General features: G+C 40.2%; 1 protein-coding gene across 2 annotated transcripts in view; it reads right to left on the bottom strand.

Annotated features, from left to right (window-relative positions):
• MCCC1 (methylcrotonyl-CoA carboxylase subunit 1) overlaps positions 1-19,416 on the bottom strand; it is a 63,883-nt gene that overhangs the window by 32,059 nt on the left and 12,408 nt on the right. The window contains exons 5-9 of one of the 2 annotated variants that reach the window (XM_060011060.1): positions 10,692-10,813; positions 9,902-10,049; positions 9,693-9,814; positions 1,919-2,030; positions 291-372 (exon numbers count right to left, since the gene is read on the bottom strand). In XM_060011060.1, the coding sequence (XP_059867043.1) occupies positions 291-372; positions 1,919-2,030; positions 9,693-9,814; positions 9,902-10,049; positions 10,692-10,813 (586 nt within the window). The remainder of the gene's footprint in view (positions 1-290; positions 373-1,918; positions 2,031-9,692; positions 9,815-9,901; positions 10,050-10,691; positions 10,814-19,416) is intronic. The other variant, XM_060011061.1, reaches the window with a different exon arrangement.

The raw sequence follows: 19,416 nt of genomic DNA, 5'->3' as shown, positions 1-19,416 counted from the left end.
AAAACGCAAAAAAATCATTTTAGCGATTTTATTTCAAAATAGGATAGAAAATATCAAAAGCATTATACAGAATTAGGCTAAGTACTGTTTAGTGACGTTTTTCCCCCGATATACATGTATACAAACATAAGCACATTTACATCCTGGTTCTCAACGTAAAATGTACTTCTTAATGTGGATATAGTCAAAAAAGTTTGAAAGCCTATGATTTCAGAGCTGTATGTCTCGTTTGTCTTTCAAAACACAAATGAATTTTCCTCCTCCTCTGTTAGAAGCCAGTCGTGACGTACCTGCGCCAACATAATTTACAGCTTTAGCAGCTCTGACCGCAGCTTCTCCGAGCTTTTTTCTTACTTCAGGTTTAATACCAGGCTATGAAAAAATATTTGAAATAAATTTCCATTAGTACTTTGTTCTACTCGAAGTTTCCATTAAGATTCAATAGTACATTTCTATGTATCAAATATTGCATTAAAGAGATAAGGATAAATATCTAACGTTGTACATTTCAGCATGAAATACTGTCTTATACCACAGTTCAACTATACCAAAGTTTAATGATTCTGTTAGTAATTTCTATGAATTGCAGATATTACTTAGCATAATGACATATCTCTGTCCCTTGTACCTACAAAATAACTATCTTTTCTTTTTTTTTTTGGCCGTGCTGTGCGGCTTGCAGGATCTTAGATCCCCAACCAGGGATGGAACCCAGGCCCACAACAGTGAAAGCACTTAGTCCTAACCACTGGACTGCCACAGAATTCCCCAAAATAACTCTCGTGATCATGTGTCCACTTAAAATTACATATATCAATAAAAAAACTTTGAATCTCTATTTGTTTCAAGATGATAAAGCAATCTGGGTCATATGCCCAATAATTATCTTGGAATAATGGTAAATGTTGATATTACAAGTTAATAAGAAAGGTTCAGGGACTTCCCTGGCGGTCCAGTGGTTAAGATTTCGCACTTCCATTGCAGGGGGCGCAGGGAAATAAGATCCTGCGTGCCGTGCATGGCGCGGCCAAAAAAAAAAGTTCATAAAATGTTTATCAATAAGTAGGCAAAGCCTTTTAACACTGTTAAATAGCTCTCTACAGATTTTTATTTAAGCAGTCACTGCTTGAAAATAAGGCTTTATTGAAATTATTGTTGACATTTACTTCAGATGGTATAATGTACTCTGCAACAGAAATTGAATTTTGAATACAGTATGAGAATAACTAACTGATTAATCAGAAACCTTAGATCTCTGACCTTTTAGAAATACATATTGAAAAAAACATGCATATAACTTTGGACGAGAGGCCTACGGCAGTAGCAGATTCCAAAGAAATGTGAATCTGAAAATAGGTAATCCTAGGAGTAGGCCTTGACCTGGGTGATGACCTGAGTCAATCAAGAGGTAGACTCAGATGTAAACAATTATAAGGGGGCAAAAGTGGCCAAATAAGAGCAAATCCAAATCTCTCCTCTATACAACATAACCTTCAAGTTGGGAAGATGACTAATATATTTTAAGAACATCTGAAACACCAGTTAAAAGAATGTTCTTCATAAAAAATACATTCAATGAACAAGACCATTCCATTCCTCAAACACACTAGTTAATTACAATTTAAAATCTGCATGGAAATGGTAGCTGTTCACTGTAAGTCAGATACTACTTGGATCAGAGCAGATTTTCCCAGATACCACCCAGAAGGATCATGGTCTTAGTGCGCCCTCAGTATGGCAGCCCCAGAATATCAACCCTTCCTCATCCCCAACACTGCAGGAGGCTGTATTACTGCTGGGGAATGGTTGTTCAGCAGGACTTTGGGGGAATACTAGCTTCACAGATTTCTGACCCAAAAGTCAGTGACTGAGATTTACAATATACAGAAGTTGACAAATTTCTTTACAAGATCCTTACCCCTGGGGCCTCCTCAATGATCTTCTGATGTCTCCTCTGTACACTACAGTCTCTTTCAAACAAGTACACAGCATTGCCATGGTGGTCACCAAACACCTGGACTTCCACATGCCTATTTAAAAACCCAATGAGAAGTTTCCATTTGTAGGTTGAACATTCAAGAAAAAAAATTATATATATGAAATGAGTGAGAAATAAGAAAAGACAGAAAACACTGGAGACCATATTTATGACCTCACAGTAGGGGCAAGTCACAAGTACAAACTGCCAAGGAAAAGACTGATAAATCTGAATACATCAGAATTACAAGTTACAGTCACAATTCATGTATCCTCAAAAAGTCAATGAAAACACATTTTTATGATCAGGGGATTTTAAAAAAGCAACTCTTACAGTCAGATTTTATAAACTAAGGCAGACTGGAAATTATAATGGCTCATCCATAGAAAGGTTAAGAAATAAATTTATATGGATCATTCGTTTTTTAAGAATATACTAAAATTAAATCATAAAAAACAAGATAAGGAACTTTAATGTTGAGTGTAAAATAGTAAAATTATCAGAAATCATATTAAGAGTAAATGCAGGACTTCCCTGGTGGCGCAGTGGTTAAGAATCCGCCTGCCAATGCAGGGGACATGGGTTCGAGCCCTGGTCCAGGAAGATCCCACATGCCGCGGAGCAACTAAGCCCATGCACCACAACTACTGAGGCCTCATGCCACAACTACTGAAGCCCGTGTGCCTAGAGCCCGTGCTCCACAAAAAGAGAAGCCACCGCAATGAGAAGCCTGCTCCACTGCAACTAGAGAAAAGCCCGTGTGCAGCAACGAACACCCAACACAGCCAAAAATAAATAAATAAATAACTTAATTTTTTTAAAAAAGAGAAAGAGTAAATGCACATAACACTTAAGAAAATAAGGGTAACACAGACCATTTGGTGAACATGAAAGCATTCTTCTCAGGAGATTCATTTTGATATGTTCACACTGTAGCTCACCTCACACATTCACCACCATAATACAGAAATGAGTGACCAGCAAACATTTTTTTCTGTTGAGTTTTTTTTTTTTTTTTGGAAGATGTTGGGGGTAGGAGTTTATTAATTAATTTATTTATTTTTGCTGTGTTGGGTCTTCGTTTCTGTGCGAGGGCTTTCTCTAGTTGTGGCAAGCGGGGGCCACTCTTCATTGCGGTGCGTAGGTCTCTCACTGTCGCGGCCTCTCTTGTTGCGGAGCACAGGCTCCAGACGCGCAGGCTCAGTAGTTGTGGCTCACGGGCCCAGCCGCTCCGCGGTATGTGGGATCTTCCCGGACCGGGGCACGAACCTGCGTCCCCTGCATCGTCAGGCGGACTCCCAACCACTGCTCCACCAGGGAAGCCCTCTTCTTCTTTTTTTTTTTTTTTAACATTTTTATTGGAGTATAATTGCTTTACAGTGGTGTGTAGGTTTCTGCTGTAAAACAAAGTGTACAGCTATACATATACATATATCCCCATATCTCCTCCCTCTTGCTTCTCTGTCCCACCCTCCCTATCCCACCTCTCTAGGCGGTCACAAAGCACTGAGCTGAACTCACTGTGCTATGTGGCTGCTTCCTACTAGCTATGTCTGATGTATTTATTATCCTTGCTCCTCTATAGATAAGGTGTTTTTCCCTTGTAGCTTTTTTCAAGACTTTTTTTGTCTTTGGTTTCCTGCAGTTTTAGTGTGATTCAAAAAAATTTTTGACATTTATCCTGCTTTTGGTATACCCTGAACTTCCTGGTTCTATAATTTGGTATATGTCATTAATTTTGGAAATATCTTGGCCATTATTACTTCAAATATTTCTCCTGCCTCTTTCTTTCTTCCCCTTGTAGTATTCAAATGATGCATATATTACACCTTTTAAAATTGTCCCACAATTCTCAGATATTATGTTCTGTTTGTTTGTTTTCATTATTTCTCTTTGCATTTCAATTTGGGAAGTTTCCACTGACATAAGTTCAAGGTCACTGTTTCTTTTCTCAGCTGTGTCCAGTCTACCCTGAGTCCATCAAATGCATTCCTCATTTCTGTTACAATGTTTCTGATTCCTGGCATTTTCTTTTGATTTTTTTTCTTAGAGTTTCCATCTCTTTGCTTACATTACCCATATGTTCTTGCACGTCACCTACTGCTCCATTAGGGCCCTTAACATATTAGTTACTTTAAACTCTAAACCTGATAATTCCAAAATTTGTGTCATATTTCAGTGCGGTTCTGATGCTTGCTTTTTCTCTTCAGACCATGCTTTTCTTGTCTTTTAGCACGCCCTGTAATTTTTTTTGGTTAAATGCCAGGCCTAATGTGTCACAGAACAGGAACTGAGGTGAACAAAACTTTCATGTGACATTTTATGTTAGCCTGGCTAGGAGGCAGGCTGTGTTTAATGTCTGCAGTAGCTACAGGTGCCAGAGGCTTCAGTTCCCTCTAGTGTCCTTGTTTTGTTTTTTCTCCTTTTGTCTTCGGGTTTCCCTAAGAACCCCTTAATCAGAGTCTGTGTCTTGCAGCTCTTTCGGTTGTAACCTGGTTATTATACAGGAGCCCTGGTGACATGGCAGTAGGGTGTGGGCGAGGGAAAGCATTCTATAATCTTAGGATTAAATCTCGGTCTTTCAGTGGGTCTGTGTCCCTGTGTGCCTCAGAAGTGTTTCTTAGCTTTTTTTTTTTTTCTTCCCTTACGTGAAACAGGAAGACTAGAGTTGGCTAACTGCCCTTCCCCCGGGACAGAAAAGGCTCTGGCAAAGTTCCCCTTAGAGTGCTGGCCTTTGGTAGGGAGAACAGACAGCTCTGGGTCTATTTCAGAATGGTTTCTTTTTTCCTCCTCCTGCCCCAAAATGTGAGGGAATTTTTCTTGGATTTTCACTTTGAGAACTTGGTGGTGTCCTTGGAGGAAAAACCTATGAAAATTTGGTTTTGTCACCAAAATTGTCACCATCAAGCTAGTCCACACGCAGCCTCTAGTAATTTGTCAAAATTCCCATTTAAGTGTCCCTATCAGTTTATGGCTCCCGCAGCTTCTGCTCCAGGTTAGCTGATCTTGGCTGTGATTTGCTGTCTTCACTTGCCTGCCCAGATTTCAGGGTGGTGGTTTGCCTTGTGGCCTCAGTTCTCTGATGGGTCTAAAATTCATTGATTTTTATTTTGTTCAGATTTTTACTTGCTTTTTGGGTGTGAGTAACAACGTCTATGCTCTTTGCATGTTGGAGCTGAGCTGTTTGTTTTTCAAATTCCAATTGTAAAACTTTACCACGTCCACTGACTCTCCCTTATCCTTTAGCTGCTCCAGGGAAGAAGGCACTAGAGCAGGAACTCTAGGTTCTGAAGTGAACATACGGGGGCCACACCAGGAGCACAACATAGCTCTTTCCTGACTTCTCAGAAGTTGGAAGCACTTTCCTTTGGTTGTTTACAAGGGAAGCTCATTGAGGATCTGTGTTCTGTTAGGATTTCTGCGGTTGTCAAATCACCCTTGTTATTTTCCTTTTTCTGATGATCCTTTTCTGTGTTGCTTTATCTAACTTAGAGATTCTGGAGCACAGTGCCTGAGAACCAAGAAGTACATCAAATCCCAGTCACTCCAATTCAGCCACTGCTGGGGTCTGGCTAGATGGACAGATGCAGCTGGCTTCTAGTAGGAATGCCTTGATATTTTCTAAGAGTTCTAAAGTTTTTATTTTCCTATTCACAGTTTTTTAAAATAGATTTTATTTATTTATTTATTTATTGGCTGCGTTGGGTCTTTGTTGCTGTGCATGGGCTTTTCTCTAGTTGCCGCGAGTGGGGGCTACCCTTTGTTGAGGTGCATGGGCTTCTCATTGCAGTGGCTTCTCTTGTTGTGGAGCACGGGCTCTAGGCGTGCGGGCTTCAGTAGTTGTGGCATGTGGGCTCAGTAGTTGTGGCTCATGGGCTATAGAGCGCAGGCTCAGTAGTTGTGGCACACGGGCTTAGTTGCTCCGCGACATGTGGGATCTTCCCGAACCAGGGCTTGCACCCGTGTCCCACGCATTGGCAGACGGATTCTTCACCACTGTGCCACCAGGGAAGCCCCGTGGCATTGGCTTTGACAAATATTTGCCTCCTAGAAGCTTTATCAGTAAGATGAAGAGACGTGCAGTAGCCAGTCTTCCACTGGACAGAGCAGGAGTGGCCTGCGTGGCTGCTAGGGTTCGGCCCAGAGGAGACTCCACAACCCTCTGGAAACATCTCCCCCTCTCTCAACTGTCTTTAAAAACGTTCGCAAGGGCTTCCCTGGTGGCGCAGTGGTTGAGAGTCCGCCTGCCGACGCAGGGGACGCAGGTTCGTGCCCCGGTCCGGGAAGATCCCACATGCCGCGGAGCGGCTGGGCCAGTGAGCCATGGCCGCTGAGCCTGCGCGTCCGGAGCCTGTGCTCCGCAACGGGAGAGGCCACAACAGTGAGAGGCCCGTGCACCGCAAAAAAAAAAAACAAAAAAAAACGTTCGCAAAACTTTCTCTCACCTGCTGTGTTACAAAGATCTAACTAAAATAGACCTCCCTATAGGTTTTACCCAAAGGTTAAAAAAAAAAAAAAGTCCCATTTCTTTTTCACATAAAAACAGTACAATTGAGAAATGCAAATCAAAACTACAATGAGGCATCACCTCACCCCCATCAGAGAGGCCATCATCAAAAAATCCACAAACAGTAACTGCTAGAGAAGGTGTGGAGGAAAGGGAGCCCTCCCGCACTATTGGTGGGAATGTAAACTGGCACAACCACTATGGAGAACAGCATGGAGGCTCCCCAGGAAGCTAAAAATGGAGCTACCATACGATCCAGCAATCCTACTCTTGGGCATATATCCAGAGAAAACCATGGTTCAAAAGATTACATGCACCCCAGTGTTCACTGTAGTGCTGTTTACAACAGCCAGGACATGGAAGCAACCCAAATGTCCATCAACAGACGAATGGACAAAGAAGATGCGGTACATATATCAAAGGAACATCACTCAGCCACCAAAAAGAACGAAACAATGCCATCTGCAGCAACATGGATGAAACCGGAGACCATCATACCAAGTGAAGTCAGACAGAGAAAGACAAATATCATATGATATGACTCATATGCAGAATCTGCTTGACCCAAAAGGCTGGGGAGGTTAAGCCTCTTAAGCAGGAGCCATTGTTTCCTTTCAAAGCTGGGGATGGAGGGATCTGCTGAGAACCGAGAAGAGAGGGCCCTCACAACCCCTGGCCTCTGCTTCCTCTGTGGCTGCCCCAGCCAGATCTCCTCATCTCATCTGTTCCTTTTCTCGTCCAAAGTCACATGCAGGACCCATTACATAATTTATGGATCCACTGCAAAATGAAAATGCAGGGCCCCTTTTAAAATGTTATTAAGAATTTTAAGATGCCTCCACGGGGTATTAAACCAAATATGGACCCTTCTGAGCTTAGGGCCCTGTGCAACTGCCCAGGTCACATGCCTGGGAAATGGGTCCTGGTCTCATGATTCATGTGTGTGTTAGGTCAGGAGCTGGATCTGAGTCTTCTGCTCATGAAGGTGCTATACAAGGTCAGTTACTGGAGGCCCTGGAGCAGCCAGACAGGCATCGACAGGCAGACGTGACTCTGAGAACTAGTCGATACTTCACCTTCTGGCCCTGCTTCTCCATCTGTAACAGGGATCATGATACCCTCCCGCATTTTTAATCCCTCTAGAATGTGCACTGAATATGAAGTGAGGAAGGAATCTGATTTTTTTTTTAATTCTCTAAAATAGTACACTTTGAAGATTGTTATCTATCCCAACCTTTCAGATAAGCTCAATAGTTCTGATCAGATTTATTATATAATACATCTTGATTTCTACTTTTCTCAGTTATCAGTACCACCCTGACAATCTTCTGGTACTCCATTAACCCAACAGATAATTACTTAGCAGAATATAAAATAGTGATTATCATGATATTGAAATGTTATTACTAGAAAACACAGAAGAGAAATATGTAGAAATGCTAATACTTATATTAGGAGAATGAGCTATGACTGACTTCGTTTTCCATCTTTTGTATTTTCCAAGTTTGTAATGTATTCATATTATTTCTATATTTAAAAAAATATTACTGATGCCTATCATGAAGAAAATAATGCCAGGTAATATATATGGGAAAATAAAAAGAAAGAAACTACCAGGTCCTTGATTCCCAGGAGCTTCCCAGGTATTGAGAGTATAAATTACAATGTGAGGTAATATTTAGCTAACATTTCACAAGTAAAGAATCTACATCTTCAAAAATGTTGCAGGCGTTGAGTTACAGTCACTGAAATAGCTAGCTGATGTCTCCACGACAATTTTAACTCAAGAGTATGCCAATGCGGATAGTTAGCCTATCCTTTTCTGAAAGCTACTGTGGAAAGGAACCTTCAATTCACCTTAGAACTTCCTCCATTTTTGCCTTATTTCCCACTAATAGGTGGCATACGTTTTGCTCTCCTAATCAACTGGCCTATTTTGAGATTGACTTTTTTGTTTATTTTAACTATCACATTCTAAATGAATTTAATTACTGTGCCATGCTCAGGGACAGTTCTAAGTTTTGTAGGGCTTGAAACAAAAACAATTTGGGAGCCCACTTTAAGATGAGTACAAAATTGGGTACAGGTTCTTCAAAGAAGTTCATGCAAGAGAAGGGCCTGAAGCTTTAGTTCATTACCTGCAAGGTAAATCTCTCTCTGGTCATGGTCCCCAAATGAATTTTTCTCTATAAAGTCACTTGACTTACAGGTTTATGTGTGTGTGTGTGTGTGTGTGTGTGTGTGTGTGTGTGTGTATTTAACACAAAATCTATGAAACAAGAAGCTTTTATAATCAATATCTTATTTTAAGCAATACACATGAAAATAAAATTCCTGATAATAAAATAAATTAGAAATCCACATAGTATCTGCTATAGTGGTACCCAGAGAAGCAGTTTGGTGTGGTCACTTAGAGTGTGAATTCTGGAGTCAAACTGCCTGGATTCAAATCCCAGCTTCACCACTTCCCAACTGGGAGACGTCAGGCAAGTCAGATGACCACTCTGTTGCTCAGTATTTTCACCTGAAAAATGGGAACAGGGTCCACCTAATGGGATTGTTGCAGGAATTAGACTAGAAATAGAAGGATAGCAAAATTATTACTTAGTATACGTAAAATACTTAGAACCTGGCACATGGTTAAGTGCAATATAAGGATGAGCTATTAGTATATTTGTTAACATATCACTTACAATTCAATTTGGCTAACTATTACCATTTTCTGAGCATCTCAAATGATGCTTTATCTGTAAGATAGAGCTTAGTTTCTTACAAGAATTTTTTTTATTTTGAAAAGACTCTAAATTCCATCAACAAGAAATGAATTGAGGACTTCCCTGGTGGCGCAGTAGTTAAGAATCCGCCTGCCAGTGCAGAGGACAGGGGTTCGATCGCTGGTCCGGGAAGATCTCACATGCCACAGAGCAACTACGCCCGTGCGCCACAACTACTGAGCCTGAGCTCTGGAGCCCGCAAGCCACAACTACTGAGCCCACGTGCCACCACTACTGAAGCCCGGGCACCTAGAGCCCGTGCTCCCCAACAAGAGAAGCCACTGCAACGAGAAGCCCGCGCACCACAACGAAGGGTAGCCCCCGCTCGCCGCAACTAGAGAAAAGCCCACGCACAGCAACGAAGACCCAACGCAGCCAAAAATTAATCAATTAATTAAAAAATTTTTGAGTCAGAAAAAAAAGCTGAACCCACCTTGGTGTGTCCACAAACTTCTCAATCAGCATCCCATCATCATTGAAAGACTTCTTAGCTTCCCTCCGCGCTGATTCTAATTGCTCTTGAAATTCTTTTTCGGATCTAATGATCCTCATACCCTAATATGGAAAGATAGTTACGACTACAACATAAGTAAAACAAATTAGATAGCCCAAAACGGAAAACACGAGCATGCGCAATCTTACTTTTCCTCCTCCACCACGGATGGCTTTAATCATGACGGGGTAACCGATTCTCCTAGCATGCTCTTTCAGGCATTGGTCTGATTGGTCCTCACCGTGATAACCTTCCACAACAGGCACTCCAGCAGCAGCCATGATGGATTTGGCTGTGCTTTAGAATAAAAAAACCAAGATGTCCTAAATCTATGGATTATTTCATACAAGAGAAACATAAATACTTCCTAGTCTATAAAATACAATGGAAGTTTAAAAATAAAACATTCCATAGGTAAAAGGACTATAGTCTGAGACAACAAATATTAATACAAATGTTAAAATATCTATTAGTTTTCTCAATCCAGTTTTCATGTGGTAGCTCATCCCACCTTGTTTTTAATCTCCCAAAACTGATTAACATATTGATTAGAAACACTAATTAGTTGAATATTTTCTGTAACTCACTGTAGTGGCAAATAAATAACTTTTGCCTATGATGACAAAAGGGTATAATTAACGTGTCTATTATAGTTAAAACAAACCATTTCAATTAGTCTTCCTATGGTTGTATTTAAAAGATATAAACTTGGGCTTCCCTGGTGCGCAGTGGTTGAGAGTCCGCCTGCCGATGCAGGGGACACGGGTTCGTGACCCGGTCCTGAAAGATCCCACATGCCGCGGAGCGGCTGGGCCCGTGAGCCATGGCCGCTGAGCCTGCGCATCCGGAGCCTGTGCTCCGCAACGGGAGAGGCCACAACAGTGAGAGGCCCGCGTACCGCAAAAAAAAAAAAAAAAAAAAAAAGATATAAACTCATACCTCTTTATACCCATGTCTCTAATTGCTGATGAAGGAGGACCTATAAAAATAATTCCTTCTTGCTTACACAGTTCAGCAAATTCCATGTTTTCTGAGAGAAAACCATATCCCGGATGGATAGCCTAGAAAGGAGAAATGAAAGGATAAACCTTCTAGTGCTCCCCTGGCAGACTCTGATGCAGGTGATGGAATCTTCCTCTGGGGAGGCCTCTCCCTATACTGGTGATAGCTATACTATGGTCTCTATCAGAATATGTTTCTAAAGAGGGGTTTCTTTAGAACTTTAATACTAAAGTCCTAAAGCCTTACCCAAACCAGAAATATCTGTATTTCTTTTCATTATGGTAATACACACATCAAATTTACCATTTTAACCACTGTTCAGTGTATAGCTCAGTGGCATTAAGTACATTCACAATGCTGTGCAACCATTACCATCATCCATCATCCCCCAAAGAAACTCTATATCTATTAAATAGTAATTCCCCATTCCCTGATAACCTCTATTTTACTTGCCATCTCTATGAATCTGCCTATTCTCCGTACCTGATAAAAGTGGAATCATACAATATTTGTCCATTTGTCTCTGGCTTATTTTATTTAGCATGATGTTTTTCAAGGTTGATCCATGTATCACAATTTCATTACTTTTTATGGCTGAATAATGATCCACTGCAGGTATATTTCACATTTTGTTCAGCCATTCACCTGTTGATGGACGTGTGGATTGTTTCCATCTTTTGGCTATTGTGAATAATGCCACTATGAACACTGGTGTTCAAATACCTGTTTGAGTTCCTGCTTTAAATTCTTTTAGGTATTGGGTTGGCCAAAGAGTGCCTTTGGTTTTTAAGTAAAAATAAAAGACACATTTTTCATTTTTACCATGAACTTCATTGAACAACGTATTCACCCTTTTGTTCCACTACCTTCTGCCATTTTTCAGACAACTTCATAATTCCATCTTCCCAAAACTTTTTATCTTTTTGAGCAAAGAACTGTTCCAGGTGCCTTTTACAGTCTTCCAGGGAATTGAAATTTTTTCCATTAAGAGAATTTTGTAAAGACTAAAATAAATGGAAATCCGAAGGTGCAATGTCTGGTGAATATGGTGGATAAATCAGAACTTCCCAGCCAAGCTGTAACAGTTTTTGCCTGGTCAACAAAGAAACATGCAGTCTTGCGTTATTCTGACAGAAGATTATGCGTTTTCTGTTGACTAATTCTGGACGCTTTTCATAGAGTGCTGCTTTTAGTTGGTCTAATTGGGAGCAGTACTTGTTGGAATTACTCGTTTGGTTTTCCAGAAGGAGCTCATAATAGAGGACTCTCTTCCAACCCCACCATATACACAACATCACCTTCTTTGGATGAAGACCGGCCTTTGGTGTGGTTGGTGGCGGTTCATTTCACTTGCCCCACGATCTCTTCCATTCCGCACTATTGTACAGTATCCACTTTTCATCACCCATCACAATTTGTTTTAAAAACTGAACATTTTCGTTACGTTTAGATAGAGAATCACATGCGAAAATATTTTTGTTTTGCTTAACTTATGTGGAACCCAAACATCAAAGCGATTACCATAAGCAAGCTGGTGCGAATGATCTTCAACGCTTGATTAGGATATTCTGAGTATGTCGGCTATCTCCTGCGTGGTATAATGTTGATTGTTCTCAATTAATGTCTCGATTTGATCGCTATCAACTTTAACTGGTCTACCCGACAGTGGAGCATCGTCCAGCGAGAAATCTCCAGCACAAAGTTTCGCAAACCACTTTTGACATGTTCGATCAGTCACAGCACCTTCTCCATACACTGCACAAATCTTTTTTTTGCATTTCAGTTGCGTTTTTACCTTTCTTGAAATAATAAAGCATAATATGCCGAAAATGTTTCTATTTTTCTTCCATCTTCAGTATTAAAATGGCTACACAAAAATTCAGCAATTTTGATAAGTCTTTTTTATTTATTATTATTTTATTTATTTATGTATATATTTTTTTGCGGTATGCAGGCCTCTCACTGTTGTGGCCTCTCCCTTTGCGAAGCACAGGCTCCGGATGCGCAGGCCCAGCGGCCATGGCTCACGGGCCTAGCCACTCCACGGCATGTGGGATCTTCCCAGACTGGGGCATGAACCCGTGTCCCCTGCATCGGCAGGCAGACTCTCAACCACTGTGCCACCAGGGAAGCCTGATAAATCTTTTTTAAATGATGCTGATATGACAGCTGTCACATACAATCTAACAAAATTGTTTCAAATGCAGTTAAAGACAACTAAGTGCTACTAGAGCCACCTTACGGAAAAAAACGAATGAAACTTTTGGCCAGCCCAATATACACGAAATGTCAAGTAATATCAGCAAGCAGGAGTAAAGGGCTTCAGAGTGGTAAGGGGAGTGGGTGGCTGTTTGCCGTGTCTCCATATAAAGCTGGCCTAGAACTGAAACCACGTATCCAAAAGCTGAAAAGAGCACCCTAGCATAATATTAACTCATTTAGCTTCAGGTCACTATCTGCCGATGCTACCTTTCCAGAAAAAAAGCTAAGAAGCAAACAAAAGTTCATAGAGTACTAAAGTCTATATATACTTCAGTGAAAGAGGACCCCCCCCTCATATTTTAACCTAATCACTTGCAACTTACTCAGAGTTTTAAGAAATTTATTTACTTGGCTTTCTAGGCCACAGAAGAGGAAAATCAGTAACTGAATGACAGCAAGACTGCTAAGAGAAACATGCTGACAGTGAAAAGGGAGGAAACAGAGGAAAGCAAAAAGGCTTAAATGGTTTAGTGAGGAATAAGGCAACTCTCCAACTTCAATAGTTCTGAGGGCATTTTTGTTCTTTTAAAATAATAATTAAGTATGTTTAATTATAACCAAGAGAATGTAAAAATAAAAAGCGTATCCAACCCTATTTCAAAATAGTTATGTCCAAAGAACATTTCAAAACAAAAGCAGTAAGCTTCAGATGTCTGGGAAACTCATGTGAATAGAAAAACCCACATCTTAGTGACAGCAAACAGCAAAATGCTAGATAGTGAATAAAATGCTAAATAATCACATTCTGATGTCAGCCTGGAGTTTTGCTCCTTTTAAACCGAAGTTTAATTTTAGTCATTTTTCATGAAATGGCAAATACTATTTATATTAGGCAAAGTAAAACAGGTCTACATCCCAGTCCTCCCTGGTTTTTTAACAGCTTTTTTAAATGTATGCTTTACAATGCATAACATTCACTCATTTCCAGTTTGATGAATTCAGCACATTTATACAATTGTGCTGTAACTGGACTATAAATATAATCCGTTTTAGAACACTTCTACCAGAAGTTCCTATGTACCCATGTGCATAAATGATCAATCCTTGCTCACAGAACCAGGCAACTACTGACCTGCTTTTTCTCTCTATAATTTCGCCTCTTTTAGAGTCTCACACAATGGAACCATATAGTCCGTAGCCTTATATGTATGGCTTCTTAAACTTAGCATAATTTTCTGTGGCTCACCCACAAACAAAAAATGAAATACTGGTGCATGCCACAACATGGATGAATATAGCACATTTGTTTACAGATTGTATGGATATACCATATTTTGTTTTTTATTAATTTGGATTTTTCCCAGTTTCTGGCTATTATGAGTAATGCTGTTATAAACATGCATGTACAAGTCTTCATTAATTTTTCTCAGCAATGTTTTATAGTTTTCAGTACATAGGTCTTGAATTGCTTTTGCTAACTTTATTACTAAGTATTTGATTTTCTTAGAAGTTATTACAAATGTAACCGTTTCCTTAATTTCATTTTCAAAGTGTTGGTTGCTAGCCTCCTTTCTTTTGGAACAGATACTTAATTTGACAGAACCCTGATTAACTAGATAAATACTCTCCCTTCATAACTAAGAAGAAAAGCTGCTGTCTCCTTGCAAAAAATAATATTCAAACACATTATGGGAATGGCCTCAAGAAGTTTAGTTTCTCTTAGGGTGAACACTTTAATATATCCAAACCACAGTATCCTCGAGCATTTGAATGGATTAAAAAGGAAATCTAGGGCTTCCCTGGTGGCGCAGTGGTTGAGAGTCCGCCTGCCGATGCAGGGGACACGGGTTCGTGCCCCGGTCCGGGAAGATCCCACATGCCGCGGAGCGGTTAGGCCCGTGAGCCATGGCTGCTGAGCCTGTGCGTCCGGAGCCTGTGCTCCGCAACGGGAGAGGCCACAACAGTGAGAGGTCCGCGTACGGCAAAAAAAAAAAAAAAAAAAAAAAAAAAAGGAAATCTAACAATACTACTATTACCAGCGGGCTAATTCCAAGCCATCAGGCATGTATCTAGCTGCCAATTCACCCTGGTGGATCACAGGATTGTAAGCCTGTTTAGATTGTTCATCCCATAGGACTAATATGCCTTTAACAATAAAGACAGAAAACTGGCGTCATCTCCTACCCTTAAATCTCTGCCAAAATAATTTCTCCCATGTTTTTAGTTTGTGTCTATTTGGCTCTGTGCTTGTTCAAGCATATGCACAGGTCCAAAGTTGTTGTTGTTGTTATTAGCTCTGTCTTCAGCAAAAATGAGATGTGTCCTTTCCGTGGTGGAGGGAACAAGCCATACTCTTCAAATTCTCTTTTTTTTTTATAACATTTTTTTATTTTTGGCCGTGTTGCATGGCTTGCAAGATCTTAGTTCCCTGACCAGGGATCAAACCTGGGCCCCCGGCAGTTTAAGTCTGGAATCCTAACCACTGGACCACCGGGGAACTCCCTCAAAAATTCTTTTTTTTTTTTTCAAGTTCTTATTACCAAGAATTTCCTACCCCAATCTGTGATTCTTATGACATTTGGATTTCCTTTTGGTCAACCACATAGGTGACCAGTATTTAGTTAAATAACTTGCTATATTCATTAAAGTTATTTGTCAGTGATTTTGAAACATCTCAAACAAAGTTATTCATTCCTGGTGGCACATTAAAAGAAACTGGAGCACTTTTACAAAACATTCATGTTCAGAAGCTAATCCAGATAACTAAGGGAATAAGTGAGGTCTGGCAAAAGCTTTTCACTAAAGAATAATATACTTACAAAAAAGTGCACATTATAAGTATACAGCTTTTATAAACATAGTTTTCATAAACTGAATACACCTGTGTAGACAACACTCAGCTCAAAAAATAATCACTAGCTTTCCACCAGAGAGCATAAAGCTCCCTTCCAGGTGACTTTAGGCCCCTCCCACAGTACTGTATCAACATACTCTTTAAAAGGCTCCTCAGTGATTCTAATCTTCAGCCAGCACTTACTACTACTACCTCTTTCCCAGCCGGAGAAGGCCTGAGAAAACTGACTGTCAAGAGGACTAGCCTAATGAGCATGCTTACCATTACATCTTTTAGATTCTCTCAGTACAGCCATGTTACCAGGCAAATCACCAGAAATTTAGCTCAAGTGTAAATTTTACTCTAGCATCTATAAAAACGCCTATGTTAAAATGGCCACATTTAGAAGTCTACATGGAAACACAAAAGACCCCAAATAGCCAAAACAAACTTGAGAAAGAACAGAGCTGGAGGAATCATGCTCCCTGACTTCAGACTATACTACAGAGCTACAGTAGTCAAAGCAGTATGGTACTGGCACAAAAAGAGACACACAGATCAATGGAACAGGATAGAGAGCCCAGAAAAAATACCCACACACTTGTCAATCAATCTACGACAAAGAGGCAAGAATATACAATGGAGAAAAGACAGTCTCTTCAATAAGTGGTGGGAAAACTGGACACCTACATGTAAAAGAATAAAATTAGAACATTCTCTAACACCATATACAAAAATAAACTCAAAACGGATTAAAGACCTAAATGTAAGACCGGATACTATAAAACTCCTAGAGGAAAACACAGGCAGTACACTCTTTGACATAAATTGCAGCAATATTTTTTTTTGATTCATTTCCTAAAGTAAAGGAAATAAAAGCAAAAATAAATAAATGGAACCAAATTAAACTTAAGAGCTTTTGCACAGCAAAGGAAACCATTGCCAAAACTAAAAGACAACCTATTGAATGGGAGAAAATGTTAGCAAATGATATGACTGATAAGCGATGAATATCCAACATATATAAACAGCTCATACAACTCAACATCAAAAAAACAAACAACCCGATTAAAAAATGGGCAGAAGAACTGAATAGACATTTTTCCAAAGAGGAAATGCAGATGGCCAACAGGCACATGAAAAGATGCTCAACATCACTAATCATCAGGGAAATGCAAATCAAAACCACAATGAGATATCACCTCACAACTGTCAGAATGGCTACCATCAAAAAGAACAGAAATAACAAATGTTGGCGAGGATATGGAGAAAAGGGAACACTTGTACACTGTTGGTGGGAATGTAAATTGGTGTAGCCGCTGTGGAAAACAGTATGGAGGTTTCTCAAAAAACTAAAAATTGAACTACCATATGACCCAGCAATTCCACTCCCAGGTATATATCTGAAAAAAATAAAGACACTAATTTGAAAAGATACATGCACCCCAATGTTCATAGCAGCATTATTTACAATTGCCAAGATCTGGAAGCAACGTAAGTGCCCATCAATAGATGACTGGATACAGAAGATATGGTATATGTATACAATGGAATACTACTCGGCCATAAAAAAAGAATGAAATTTTGCCATCTGCAGCAACATGGATGGACTTGGAGAGTGTTATGTTAAGTGAAATAAGTCAGACAGAGAAAGACAAATACTTTATGATATCACTTATATGAGGAAATCTAAAAAATACAAGAAACTAGCAAATATAACAAAAAAGAAGCAGGGAATTCCCTGGTGGTCCAGTGGTTAGGACTTGGCTCTCACTGCCAGGAGCCTGAATTCGATCCCTGATTGGGCAACTAAGATCCCATAAGCCGTGCTGCGTGGCCCAAAAAAAAACAAGCAGACTCACAGATATAGAGAACAAACTAGTGGTTACCAGTGGGGAGAGGGAAAACAGAAGGGGCAAAATTGGGGTAGGAGATTAAGAGGTATAAACTATTATGTATAAAATAAGCTACAAGAATATATTGTACAACATGGAGAATATAGCCAATATTTTGTAATAACTGTAAATGGAACATACCCTTTAAAAATTGTATTTGTATAAAAAGAAAGAATTCTACATTTTTGGCAAACTTCTTTCAAAATCATTATGCACATGTCATTCAATGTCCTTTATTACTGGGGTCCCCAACCCCTGGGTCACAGACTGGTACCAGTCCATGGCCTGTTAGGAACCAGGCTGCACAGCAGGAGGTGAGCGGGGGAGGGGGGCAGCGAGCAAAGCTTCATCTGTATTTACAGCCACTCCCCATTGCTCCTGTTACTGCCTAAGCTCCACCTCCTGTCGGATCAGCGCCGGCATTAGAGTCTCATGGGAGTGCGAAACCTACTGTGAACTGCGCATGCGAGGGATCTAGCTGGGGAGTGGCTGCAAATACAGATTATCATCAGCAGAGAGGTTTGACTGTACAGAGACCATAATAAATCAATTGCTTGCAGACTCATATTAAAACCTTATCAGTGGGCTTCCCTTGTGGCACAGTGGTTAAGAATCCACCTGCCAATGCAGGGGACGCAGGTTCGAGCCCTGGTCCGGGAAGATCCCACGTGCCGCGGATTAACTAAGCCCATGCGCCACAACTACTGAGCCTGCGCTCTAGAACCCATGAGCCACAACTACTGAAGCCCTTGCCCCTAGAGCCCGTGCTCCACAACAAGAGAAGCCACCGCAATGAAAGAGTAGCCCCCATTCACCGCAACTAGAGAAAGCCCACACAGCAACGAAGACCCAACGCAGCCAAAACTAACTAAATAAATAAAATTTTAAACCCCCAAAAAAACCCCTATTGGCGAGTGGCAAGTGAAAACAAGCTCAGGACTCCCACTGATTTTGCATTATGGTGAGTTGTATGATTATTTTATTATATATTACAATGTAATAATAATAGAAATAAAGTACACAATAAATGTAATGTGCTTGAATCATCCCCAAACCATCCCCCTACCCTGCACCCGGTCTGTGGAAAAATCGTCTTCCACGAAACCAGTCCCTGGTGTCAAAAAAGGCTGGGGACCGCTGCTTTATTAGAAGGATCAATATGATTCTTCTTCCAAGTCAAAGTGAGGGCAAGGTTTGCTCCCTTAATTGATAAATATCCTCTTATTAAAGAGCCCTGTAAATTGTAACCCACCAAACTTCCTTTTTGATCAGGGCTGCCAGGAAGAACTAAAGAAGCTTTCCTTGGCCTAAGTTTTCTGACTTAATTCCAACCACTATGCCCCAATAATAGTCCCATATTACTTATTTTTTGTTTTTATCTTAACCACTATCTGTAATGTTGCAAGTCACCTCAAATCTTGAATATCCAGGCAAAATGTGTGAAAATTATTTACTCTTTTCTCATTGTTTGTGTTATTAACATAACATCTAACATAATACTAATCCAGATAGACAGAGTTCACAAATTCTCCAGAATTAACATATCATAAATTTGCTAGAGTCGTTACTTAAAGACATAGGTAATAGGGCTGAGAGTCAGGATACTTTTGTTTAATTCTTTTTCTTTCAATGATGAGATGAGTTTTACTTTCAAAGCACCCGAAGACCTTGAAAAAATGCTAATTATGCATAAAAATGTAAATTACAGTGGGCTTGGAGTGTGGCCTAAGAA

The sequence above is a fragment of the Delphinus delphis genome, chromosome 4, assembly GCF_949987515.2.
Source record: "Delphinus delphis chromosome 4, mDelDel1.2, whole genome shotgun sequence".
Lineage (NCBI taxonomy): Eukaryota > Metazoa > Chordata > Mammalia > Artiodactyla > Delphinidae > Delphinus > Delphinus delphis.
This window is presented reverse-complemented; position numbering and strand designations above follow the sequence as displayed.